Source organism: Protopterus annectens, chromosome 8.part1 (assembly GCF_019279795.1).
Source record: "Protopterus annectens isolate FY-2018-M chromosome 8.part1, PAN1.0, whole genome shotgun sequence".
Classification (NCBI taxonomy): domain Eukaryota; kingdom Metazoa; phylum Chordata; order Ceratodontiformes; family Protopteridae; genus Protopterus; species Protopterus annectens.
In genome coordinates, this window is record NC_056742.1 from 334,160,175 (window position 1) to 334,173,829 (window position 13,655).

Consider the following 13,655-nt stretch of genomic DNA (forward strand, 5'->3'; position numbering starts at 1 on the left):
AAATAATTTGGTTGTCCGTTTCTGTTGCTTCAGTATCTTCAGCGCTGTTGTGGAAAGTTACGGGTCAGTTCAGGTTAAGTGTGCGATTGAGTACGGGTTAGGTTAGTTAGGGTGTGGGTTAGGTATGTGTGCGATTGTGTGGACGTGAGGGTTCGGGCAGGGTAGGTGAGTTAGGGTGCGGGTATAGTGAGTGTGCGATAGTGACGGACCTTAGGGTTAGGGTTAAGGTAAGTGGATAGCTAGTGGTGTGTGTATAGTTTAGTGTAGGGTTAGGTGTAAGATTTTAGGTGTATGTGTGTGGATTGCTGTTTGTTTGGTGTGCTTGTGTGGTGTGTATGTGTTTTGGAACAGCAATTTTTTTCCCCTAGGAAAAAATACGCTGTTCTGTATGCTCAATGTTTTCAGCTTTGCTGAATAGGGGTCGATATTGGAACATTTGAAGTTTTGAAACTTCGATGTTCTAATATAGACCCAAAACAAGTACCTTTCCTTGGGCAAAATTCAAAAACCCAAGTTAAAGGACTCGAAAGCCTGGCCCTGACTGAGATGCCTAATCAGATGCCCATTTACTTTAGGTCTAGACTCAAACGCACAAACTCAACAGAGGTCAGACAGAGGAACCTCCTACTCCCACCCTCTTACCAACAGTCTAGTTGTTAGGAGACAGCAGCCAGTAGTTTAACCCTTTTCAAGCTATGTGACAACGTAAACATATGAAGGTCAGACCCAGCTGAAGGAGAAGGTTCTGGTCAATACCTTGCCTCCTGATCACTTACTTCCTCCTCTTCTCCATATGACTGGGGACTGTACGATGGTACCATTTGTTTATTATTCTTTTACTATGTTCCCTCCTTACAGCTACCCTGCTAACTTGTTAAAGTATATACAATTTCTACCTGCCTGTATCAAGTGGTCAAGTTAAAAATCTGGCACTCTGGATAAATATGCTTGCTTTATGCTACAACTCTTGTGGGATTTAGCTGGTGATCTGGTAACTACCGCATAATCTAATGATGACTTGAATTGATAAAGAAAAAGATACTTTCCTGAAAGTAAAGCCAGTAATAAAAACATTGCAATATGTAGATGTGGTGAACATGCAGATTTGGTAAACACTATGAAGCTATGAACTGGCTTAATCAATACAGACATTTAGGTGCAAGAAATTCTCTAAACTGCCTCCTACATGTAATGCATCTCTAAGCAAATAAGTTTCATTCTGAACATTAATGTAATTGCCATAGTAAAAACAGTATTTGTGACTGCTTAACTTTTTTTTTTTTTAAACTAGATACAAACCTCACAATTTAAGTAAATAACAGGCAAGCACTCACACAAGTTTTACCTTAAACACAGAAGATGATTGCTGATTAGGGACTACATCCATCGGGCTAGCATCTTCACATTTAATCATGCTAGATGTAGAATGCGAAGGATCCAGCAAGGCATTAGGGAGTTCAGCTTTATCCAGGTCACAGCTAGTCACTTTCAATGCAGCTACTACAGGAAAAACAAAGCAAGAATCAATGACAAAATCGGAGCCAGTGCTATATATAAACCTAATGAAATTTTATTGTGCAATAAGATCATATTCATGTTTTTTTTTTGCAATGCAAGAACAATCACTAACTGGTTGCATGTCACACTATCCACTCCTTTTTACTTTTCCTTGAACAACATGTGGTGCTTAAGAAATTTTTCTAAACATGGGTTACTACATCCTTCCACACTGCCCAGATTTAAACTGGCTTTCTCATCATCCTTCCAGGACTTCAGGAGCAAAAAAGAAGTTATGTCTTACCATAACGTTCCATCTATATTGTTGATCCTCGTTCAGTCATTACGCACGGGTATCGGAACAGAGCCGGCCAGTTTCCAAGCTTGCGTCCGCTTCAAACTCTCGAGCTAAACTCTTACCCACAATCACCCTCTCCCTGTTACCTCAGATTGAGTTTGCAAGTCAAAGAAGGTAGAGGCTACCTCTGGTCAAAAAAACTAAGAGAACCGGATGGTGAGATCCGCTAGAAACCACTGGAGGGGGAAGGAGGGAGTGTCGTAATGACTGAACATGGATCAACAACACAGATGGAACATTATGGTAAGACATAACTTCTTTATCTGATATTATTAATCCTCGTTCATTCCTTACGCATGGGACAGAGTCCCCAGCTACCTCTATTCCCGGGAGGCTCTCATGGAAGGACATTCCTGAGCACCATAGAACTGGAAGATGCTCTTCCCCTGGAGGCCAAATCCAATTTGTAATGATTGATGAAGGTATGAGGCATAGCCCAAGTTGCAGCTGCACAGATGTCATGTAAAGAAGCTCTGGCATGGAAGGCAGCAGAAGTTGCCACTGACCTTGTCTTCAGGAGCGCTGGTAGGACTGACCAGGGAAAGAATCCCTGGAGCCCTGGTTACGTGGACCCCCTCTGCCCCGAAAGGAGTGCCTTTCCCTGTGAGTTTCCCCCTTTGCCTCTGGGGGAGAACTTGGCCTGTGCGTCACGGAAGGGACCCTGAGATTTCTTGAACCATATCTTCCCACTCTTTTGATTTTGGGAGAAAACACGTTGAGGGGAAGAATAATGGACACCTACGGCAGAAAGGGTCTTACCATCCTGTTCCCATCGGGCTAGTGTGCTTTTAACTTTGGGCCCAAACAACGAGGAGGCCTCAATGGGGGCATTACTAGCTAAGGTCTCAAATTAAGGAAGAGACTTAAAGGGTTCCGCGAAGTTGCACAAGCGCATCCAGGAGTGTCGTCTCAAGACCGCAGCTGAACCCACTGCTCTAGCTGCTCCTTCTGATGCGTGAGATATCAGTCGCATAGAGGAGTTAGATATAGACTCAATGGTGGCCAGCTGAGAGGCCACTTTGTCACGGACCTCCTCAGACACTGCACCAGCCAAGGTTTCAGAGAGCTCAGAAACCAGATCCCTTTGAAGCCTGGTAAAATGTGCCATATAATTCAGGGACCTGATAGTACAGGTCACTGAAGCAAAGGTGCACTTTCCTATCCTGTCCAGAGCCTGGGACTCTTTGTTAGGCGGATGGAGAGTCTGGCTTTCTTCTTCTGCCAGATCCTTTTTTGTTGCGGCCACCACCACCAAAGCATCCACAGTAAGACCTTTGGACCAATGGGGATCCAAAGCAGGAGGGGACAAGATCTTATCTGGCCTCCAGGGAATAGCTTAGACGGTATCAGGAGCCTTCCAAGCATGCTGCACAATGAGCCGGACAAGTTCATCGGCAGGTGGAGTAACCCAGGAAGTAGGGGGCCGGGCGCAAAAGGCCTGCAGGAACAATGACTCCTCAGGGGATGGATTAGAGGACTGCCAGGCACCTCTCCATTTCAGAATTTCGAGGATATCACCAAAGCATACCTCAGAGGGTGACCGAGGGGATACTTCCCCCTCATCGAAAACTGTCTCTTTGGTGAGGGACTCCTCTGTGGAGTCCATGTGCTTCCTTTTACACAAACTTTTCTGGTGGACCTCCTCAGCGGGAGAAGCTGGAGAAGACAATGGAAAGGGGGATTCCTGAGGGAATATGTCCTGCGGCCCTTGCACCCGGTGTTTGCTAGATGTGACTTGTGAAACCAGTGTACCAGAGGAGGGCAGAGGTACAGACAGTCCGGTATTGCCAGCTGCAGCTTAAGCTTTCTCCATCAGTTGGAAGGCTGGTCCACCCGAAGAGGAGTGTATGTCTAGGACAGGGGTCACCCCTCCCCTAACCAACCCGGAGTCCCTGGATGGCTGTGGAGCAGCAAGCTATGCGTGTCACAGCTGACATCCTAGGTCGTAGCAAAGCTTTCCTGCCACGAAGGCAACTGCAGTTTCCTTAGTGACATCCATAAAGGGAACCGCAGAAGGCGAAGAAGAAGAAGACTGTGCTATATCCATGGACTTCAAAGGCAATGAAGGAGGAGAATAAGAAGGGGTCTTTGGGGATGGGTGATCACCTCCCAAGGAAGGATAGTTCCTGAGGGGTGGGATACCTCTGGCCAAGAGTGCCTGGTCCACAAGACGCAACACATCATGTTCGGAAAGGCTTCTAGTGGACCTCACGGAGACTGAGGGAGAAACAGGCCTGTCCACAGAAGAGGCAGACTCGGTGCCCATCTCATCTGACCGCACCGAGGGCAACGGTGCCGAGAGAGACTGGACTACTGTTGTTTGCACCGAAGAAGTCATCGGTGCTGAAGTCATTGTCTGCGCCGATACAGGGATCGGTGCAGAAGTGGTTGTCGGTGCCGAAGCTGGAACCGACAAAACTGGAGTCAATGATAAAGGTGTCGGTTCCGAAAAAGATCTCAGAGCCGACGCAGTCAAGGTCTGCACTGACTGACGGTCGGTGCCAATACAGTGATAATGGTCTGAACTGAGGAGCCCCTCTGTGCCGATATATAGAAGGCTGCAGGAGAAGACTGAGCCAAAATCACTAAAGGAGCCGAAGGCCTTGGTGCACTGGGGCTGACTGAGAAAGCTCTGGAGCCAAAACTTTAGCTTTTTTAGGTTTTGGTTGGAGGGAGTCCCCAGCTGGGGATGAAGGCAAAGATTTAGCCTTAGTAGGAACATCAATTTTCTTATGGGCTCTAGGAGGGGTTGATACCTCCGACCCAGAAATAGCCTCTGAAAAGGGAGATTTCAGAAGTCCCTTCAGTATCAGCTTGTTTTTCCTTTCCAACAATGTTCTATTAGAAAAGTTCTCACAAATAGTACAGGGTGGTTCAATAGACAAATGGGAAGCTCCCAAACAATAAACACAAAGAGTGTGCATCAGAAGTAGGCAGTTTGTGTCCACAATCAGAACACCGCTTAAACCCCGGACTACCTTTTTTATCTGCCATGACAGCAAATTAATTAACAGAAAAATACCAACAATGGTACAAGAGAGTACCTGAAGGTATGAGAGAGAAAAGGGAAAAGATTACCAACGATGGTAAAGATAGACTACCTCACAGTAAAAGTAGCAAGGTAGAAAAACCTGAAGAAATTATGAACGCTAAATGCGATAGGGTAAGAAACAATAAAATATGAACTTTTCTGACAGAAAAGTAATTTGTAAAGCAATTAAACAACAATTGACTGTACTTAGCTCAAGAGAAGTAGCTTGACATGACCAGATGGTAACGCGGCAAACGAAATCTGAGGTAACAGGGAGAGTGGGATTGTGGGTAAGAGTTTAGCTCGAGAGTTTGAAGCTGTCGCGAGCTTGGAAAATGGCTGGCTCAGTTCCGAGCTCAGAACAGATACCCATGCATAAGGAATGAACGAGGATTAACAATATGAGATTAAGTTACATTAAAAAATAATTATACCAAATAATAACTGGCAGAACAACCAAGGCAGCATAAAACTGAACAAAAAGTTACTTAAAAAACTCTCTGAAAACGTTTATTAAAGAGGTAAGCACTTTCACATAAAAATGCTTCTTCAGGCCTTTACACAGAATAAAAAATGGTCGAATATATACTATACAAAAAGAGATCCACCAATCAAAATTCAAACTCAATTATCAACACTAACTAATATAACTCTTCTAAATAAGAAAAGAAAAAATATATATATCATATAAATATACCATTAAAATACTTATAAAAATATATAAAGACTATACATTAAAAATAAACATTTATTTAGGAACCCTCCGCTTTTTCAGAAAAGGTTTTATAGAAGCTCGTTCATTAAGACCATGGCCCCTATCAGCTCTTAGGATTATCATCCAATTATTTTCCTTGAATTCAGTGTGATTTCTTATGTCTCCAAAACGTAAACTAGGAACAACAATATCAATCACTAAAGATGAAATGATGTACCTCACCATGTTCCATAACACGCTTAGACAAAGCATTACTAACCATGCCCTTTTTCTTATATTATATAAATGTTCCCTAATTCTATCACGCAAAGCGCGATTAGTTTTGCCTACATAAAAGGATGAACAGATCACACATTGGGCAAGATAAACAACATTCATAGTTTTACAATTCGCATTCACATGAAAAGAAAAAGATCTTTTTGTATCTGGATGAACAAACAACTCAGAAGTATTAATATAGTCACAATAATTGCAACACCCACATGGTATAGTAACACCAGTCTTAACAGACCCATCACACAATACCTTCTGACCACAAAGTATTCTCTTCAGGTTCTTTTTATTCCTAAAAATAAATTTTGGACTAGGACCAACAATATCACCTAGTTCAGAATCAACTTGCAGGATGGACCAAAATTCCCTAAAAATACTGCACAATTTATTTTGATTTCTTGTAAAAAATAATGGAATCCTCACAATCAGAATATCCAGGAACCTTAGATTTAACTAAGTCTGGATTAGTTGACTTAGGTCCATAATAAGGAGCTGCTGGTCCGACTCTGAGAATTCAAGTCAGACCAATTGGACTGGATCTCTTCTTTAGTATACCCTCTTGAGACATGGTTAGTAATACTTTGTCTAAGCATGTTATGGAAAATGGTGAGGTACATCAGTTCACCTTTAGAGTGATTGACATTTTGGATTTTTGTTAATTTTCATGTTTCTTATTAATGCAATTTTGCCAAGTTCAATATTTCATCACATTTGCAGGTTATACTTCATGCCTTGATGAATGCTCTATCTAGTGTTTTTATGTTAGTGGATAGGTTATTTTAGGCAAACAGCATTGGCCATATTATTGAGGAACAGTTAATTACGAATTTCACTTGTATATGTGGAATTTGTTTCACAGACTGTGGGCTCCATCCTTTTTTGTCTCAATACCGAGACATACAATCATTGCTAGGGTTAGTATCACATTTTTTATAAATAATTTAGCAAGGCATTTGCAGAATGTAAGGTGTGACATTTTCTTCTATACTCAGTTTCTACATTATCTCCAGTTGGTGCACAATAACGTGGGGCGAACCATGATATAATATTTTATGGGAAAGACATTCTATTAACAATGCACTACTAGATTTTATGATAGACTCATAGAGTTATTTTGTTGGGGATGTTTACCCACCTTTCTCATTTTGAACATCCCTATTGAACAAGGTCAGCCTATCCATATTATGTGTACCTATGGTTCGTGGATTTTGAGTCTGCATCAGTTGTCATATACCTATGATTGAACACATTTTTGGACTCATTTATACTTTTTTTATAGTATCACTGTAAACAGGCCATTTTGACTTCCTTAAATTAGGGAGAAGCCTGTTGTTTTCATCCTAAGTGTCATTAATCCCGTTTTTTTCTACTATTGCCACAGTTTTTCTAAACTAATTAGTAGAAAACTGTAGATGGTGACGCCAGTCCACCTCTATGTGGATGGGTTTATGACATTTAAACATTAGAATTGATTATTATAGCATTATTTATCAAACATATATAGGTTAGTACTAGGCTAACTGCCCTTTTTTGGGCTATTTGAAGCCTAGCCAATGACCTCACGTGAGAATCAAACCCTGCACCTTGTGTCTTTAAGGTAAACACCTTAACCATTATGTCATCCTCCCACCCCTTACAGGAACAGATTGTTTGTAGTCTCATGAATCCTCTCTTTAGAGTTTACTCATTCCAGTCAGTATTTCTATTGGGACTGGTATGTTCATTACTCTATGTACATTAGGTTTTTGGATCCTGATGATATTGGTCTCCAACTACTTCAGCATTGGATATTTGAGCTTAGACAATTTGGCCACAAGATTACACCATTTTCGTGTTTTTTTTGTGAGTCTTCTTTGTCTCTCTGCTTCAGCCCCTCAATTTTGGATCAGTTTATTGACCTTTTCTTTGTGGAATCTTATTGGGGGTCGACAATTTTTTGAGCATAGTTGGACTTTTATAGATATCATATAGATCAAGTGGATTTCTCTGGATGGGATATTGAACACATCACATTTGGCTTTAACATACACAATTTATTGTCATGGATCTCAATAACATGGTACAAGGACTATGTGGAGATAAAGATGATATACATATCTTTGGGATTGAATCCCGCAGGGGGTCATCTACTAATGGTATAACTGATCCAGTTGACGATTGTGATATGTCATTTACTGAATTTGCTAAAAAAATTAAAACATTAAGATCTAATATATGGCACTCCAGATTATTTAAAGCATATAAACATCAAAATATTGCCCCTAGAGGGCTTAGAACCAAGGTGCAACCATTGGTTGGCAAACCGGATGAGGTACTTATCAAAGAGTGGAATGCTGCACAACAAGATTCGGCTATGATGTTTGTTAACATCCTTTCTTCTTATTATGATAGAACGATTCAAGCCAATATCTGTGATGTGCAAAAATTGAGTGAGGAGTTAAAATCATATGAGAGTCAACCCAACTTTTCTGGATTGTTGAATAAACTATCCAAAGAATAGTCGGCCTCTGAAAAGATTCTTAAAGAAAAGAAACTTAAGAAATTTTCAAGAGATATGGAGGATTATCAAAGCGGGAAACCCTTTGAGCCTCATAAAGGGGTACGATTTGCAGAGGGTACAAAGAATTTCACATATACACGTAAAAAACGGCCCAGATCCATTCTTAAGAGGGGTACATCACCCAGCAGGAGTTCTGGGGATGAATCGTCCACCACGGATACCGAATCCATTCAACTGTCAGATTCACCCACTCCCAAAAGAGTACGCAACATGGGTCACCCTTTAGGCTTAGACACAGGAGAGGACGCAAGCATAAAAACATTGGAAGAACTGTTTTTGTCAATAGTCAAATGAACACCAACACTTTAAATGTGCATAACATTTCTGATTATGTACTAACACCAATGGAAGAACATTTGTTAAATAAAGGACTTGGTTTTATTCCTGGCTTTTTGGTTGATGAAAGTACTTTTGTATTTGATGTTATGAATTTCTGCAGAAAGTTAAATCTAAATTTTTTTTTTTTGATGAGCAGGATTCTACTCAAAGATCTACTGACTTTAAATTTTTACCATCCAAGTTTAGTCATCCGATTGACAAACATGTAGCTATATTTCAGAATGCAGTTATAGAGGATTTACATCAGCAGTTAGGTACTGGATACATCATCAGAAACAATCTAAACATCAATGAACAACAGGCTCTTACAAATCTGAAAAATAATACTGATGTTACTATTCTTCCTGCGGACAAGGGTGGGGCCATTGTGGTGATGAACACCAGTTATTACTGGGCTGAAGGATTAAGACAAGTGTCCAACACTCAGCATTATTTACAGATGCCCATTGACCCCACGCCCAATTTCAAAAAAGAAATAGATGATTTTTTGCAACTCGCAGTTGATGAAGGTATCATCAGTACTAAATCTAAATTTCATCTTACTGTCCAGGATCCAGCCAAGCAATACCTGTATTTACTCCCTAAAATTCACAAATCATACTCTACACCTCCACAGGGAGACCCATAGTGTCAGGTATTGGTTCACTGATGGAACCTCTGTCTGCCTTTCTCACTCAATATCTCAAACCTTTGTTACGTTATATTAGGGCCAGATTACAGGATACCATGGAGTTTCTTCAGATTGTTTCTGAATCACAGCTCGAAGAGCACTGGATGATGTGCACTTTAGACGTTACATCATTATATACCAGTATACCACATTGGGCAGGGTTAACAGCTCTTGAATATTGGCTACAGAAGATTAACATTTACAGTCCTGGATTTAACACCCTATTGACTTGCATGGTGGAACACATCCTTACCAAAAACGTGCTCTATTTCAAAGGCAATTGTTACTGGCAGATACAGGGTACTGCGATGGGTGCGTCTTTCGCACCCATTTATGCAGATCTCTTCATGGGATATGCGGAAGATCAAATCATATACAACGAATTGCACAACCTGTATCTGCCAGACATGGATATCTGAAGACGCTATCTTGACGATTGCTGGCTAGTTTGGAAAGGAGGTATTGAGTATCTCCAAGAATTTGTTGAATATTTGAACAGCAATAAATGGGGTGTTAAATTTACAGTCAATTATGATACACAAGAAATGGATGTCTTGGATGTACACCTTTCTCGAGAAGTAGACAATACACTATGTACAACAGTACACAGGAAACATCCACAATATAACAGTTTATTACATACTTCTAGTTTACATCCCAAACACATCATCAAGAACATTCCCAAATCACAATTCATTAGGATTAAGAGAATTTTTTCATCGAACCATGATCTTAAATGTTGTCAGGATGATCTTTCCAACAGATTTACACAGAGGGGTTATCACATTTCAGACATTCATTCAGCAGTTGGCATGACTGCCAACATGTCTAGGGATTCCCTGTTATGTTACAAACCTAAGGCTGTTCAATCACCTGTTCAGGCACCAAGATTAGTTACCACTTTTGGTAGAAACACCTATCAACTACAAGACATAATAAATCATCACTGGAACATACTAACTAATAACAAACATCTAGCAAAATGGCTAGATGACAGATGCCTTTTCTCTTACAGGAAAGGTAAAACCTTGGGATCACATTTTTCGCATTTCAAAAAAAATCACTCCCTTGGAAGTTTCCAAGATTCAAACCACCATTTTAGGGGATAAACTAACAGGTTGTCACCCTTGTGGTCATTGTGCCTTTTGCAAATTTGTTTTTACTACCAAAGAATTCACTAGCAAAAACACAGGCAAGATTTATGACATCAAACATTTTGCCAATTGCAGCACGGACTGGGTGATCTATTTAGCCATGTGCATATGCAGGGCATTCTATATTGGACAAACGTCCAGTTTCGTATTCGCATTTCTGAACATCTGGGGGATATCAGAAATGCCAGGCAAACCAATGCATTATTTAAACATTCCATCATACATAAAACGTCCCATTTTTCCTTTGTTTGTATTGACAGAATTGTTGGCAACAGAATGTACAAAACAGGATGGCATAAAATATTGGATAACAAAGAGGCCAAATGGATAGTGAAATTAGGTGGCTTATTTCCACCAGGTCTCAATGATAAACTACAATGATTCACTCAGTGTTATTCATCACATTATATTAACAATGGTACCGTGTTTAAAAGATTTTTTGGTCATTTTCTTGGTCAATAATTATTAATTTTTTGAATGCTTGTTATATTTACTAGCATTTACATGGTACTCCATATTATTTTATCATGGATGGTTGTAGCTAAAAAATACATTTTTCAAACATAACTAAATGTTTTATTTTGGGGAAATATTTACTGTCAAACATCAATCTAATTCTTATTTTTTATGTTTTGTGGCTATATTGTGACCTACTTTATATTTCCTATATATATGACTCATTGTGTTGTTGCAAAATCTGCCACTGAAGAAAGCTAGTTGCTGAAACCGGTTTGGTTTACAATAAACCTTATGTTTGCTACTCATGCTCAGGGTGCTGGATTCTTTTTGCTTTCAAACAAGGTTGGTTTATCCGTGCATCTACCGTACTTGCTAGCCTGCTTTGTACTCATATGTTTATATGATATATACATTTTTTCTTTTCTTATTTAGAAGAGTTATATTAATTAGTGTTGATAATTGAGTTTGAATTTTGATTGGTGGATCTGTTTTTGTATAGTATATATTCGACCATTTTTTATTCTGTGTAAAGGTCTGAAGAAGCATTTTTATGTGAAAGCGCTTACCTCTTTAATAAATGTTTTCAGAGAGTTTTTTAAGTAACTTTTTGTTCAGTTTTATGCTGCCTTGGTCGTTCTGCCAGTTATTATTTGGTATAATTATTTTTATTTATCCTGAACGAACGTTTACTCTGTGGATTATTGTTGTTTTTTGCTCGTTTTTTACATTAAAAAAATACCTTGCAGTCCTGGCCTCCTTTGGTGAACATACTAGAGCTGTTCAGATGTAATACAGTGCAGTACTGAGAACAGCACCCAATCTTCAGTCCAAGAAGAATAAGCTGAATTCATTGCCACCTCTAATTACATATTCTCCAATAATTTCACTTTACTGTACTAAACTCATCAAAACATAACTTACAATCTATACTTAACATGACACTGTAGGTAAGGGTGAGGGGAATCCTGTTCAATGTTTCACACCCAAGGTGAAAAATTCTATTTTATTTTGGATTCAATCCTTCTGAGTTCATTATTCTTAAATATTTGCTATTGCACTTCCACAGTTTCACACATCTAAAAGCATTTGCATCTGTATATATAAACTGGGTCCCTATTAGCTCAGCGAACAGCATTTTTGGCTCACTTACATCGAACTGTTCATACTGAGATCACTGTACAGTGAAGATCGGGAAATTTGCCCTTTCCTCACTGTAGTGCAATCTTGAAGTTGGTATATATAATTGGGGGGGGGGGGCACAGCTCCTCACAATAGCGGAATTCGATGAATGGCATTTCCCATGAAATGCTGTTCGTGGAAGTGACTTTTTGCCGAATTAATATAGACACCATAAACTAGCTAGATACTAAAATGTCTCCATCTTCTGCAAAGAACGATGAATGCATGCCCATCCATTCACACCAATTTTTTTAAAAAGACATCAACACATGTATACTGATTCACTCACACTAAAGTTTTAAAATCCCCCCTGCTCGGTTAGATTTTTAACACAATAGACTACATTTAATGAATTTAAAAATTTTACCAATTCATAGGAAGCACTGAATTATCTTGTAAGCATGACCTCAAGGTACTGGAAGTGATAGAAGAGACTTCAGAAAAGGAGGGAGCAGTATCACAGAACAGCAAATTATCAAACATTTACGTCTTAAATAAGCAGAAATGCTTAGAATATCTACACAGAATGAGGTCTATCTGACTTAAATTCTATGTGATTTAAAGAGAGAAAGCAGAGCACATTATTACAAAGCAGGCTAGCTGAAACAAAGATATACATAACATATTTAGCTAACACTCTGAAGACATGGGTTCAATAAATAATGACAAGCCTATGTTCTGCACATCGTACTATACCGTAATGTTACTAAATGATGGATTAAGGTTTATTAACTTATGGATAATCATCCAAAGGTTGGCGGAGAGAACCTCCACTTAGACTGAGACATTTGCACAAAGAATACAGGGACTCCTGGAAATTAGGAATACAAACTGTGTGTACGCGTGTTCCTCACCAATAATTATTCTGTAGACTTTAGAATGCAAATACAAGCTATACCAATGTTTAAAGGAGAACTCTACCTTAGAACTAAAAAAATATATATTTTCTGAGTTATATGAACATCTCAAAATCATTCTGACTTGCTTCTTATAGAATTTTAATACATGTTCTGCAAAATGGCCGAAAATGAGGCTTGACATATCAATGTGATCTTATTTTTCTTCAAACGTTTCTCTTTCCCATAATACATTTCAAATATGCTTTATAGAAGGCATGCTAGACATAAGGAAGTAGTGGTGTAGTCCTGATCCACTAATATATAATGGAATTAGGGTCACAGTCATCTCCTGTAACAGGACTACTTCTTTATTTCTCTTAAGGTTCTCATTTGTGCATCTCAGGGCTTGTTTTATAGTATACCAAGGAATTATACAGCTGCAAACAGCTGCTAAATTGCAAGCCTTTGTTCAAAGTATCTTTTTGTAGTCCAAGCTGAACTGACAGCCCCTCCCCCTACACTTTGGTTAATGTGCTGATACTTTACACTAATTACATGAAAACATTTTCTGACTTTTCTCT

General features: G+C 39.4%; 1 protein-coding gene across 4 annotated transcripts in view; it reads right to left on the bottom strand.

Moving 5' to 3' along the window:
- The window catches only part of NFAT5 (nuclear factor of activated T cells 5), a 1,437,387-nt gene that overhangs the window by 214,062 nt on the left and 1,209,670 nt on the right, over positions 1-13,655 (bottom strand). For all 4 annotated transcript variants that reach the window (XM_044081909.1, XM_044081907.1, XM_044081910.1 and 1 more), the window contains one exon: positions 1,346-1,500. In XM_044081909.1, the coding sequence (XP_043937844.1) occupies positions 1,346-1,500 (155 nt within the window). The remainder of the gene's footprint in view (positions 1-1,345; positions 1,501-13,655) is intronic.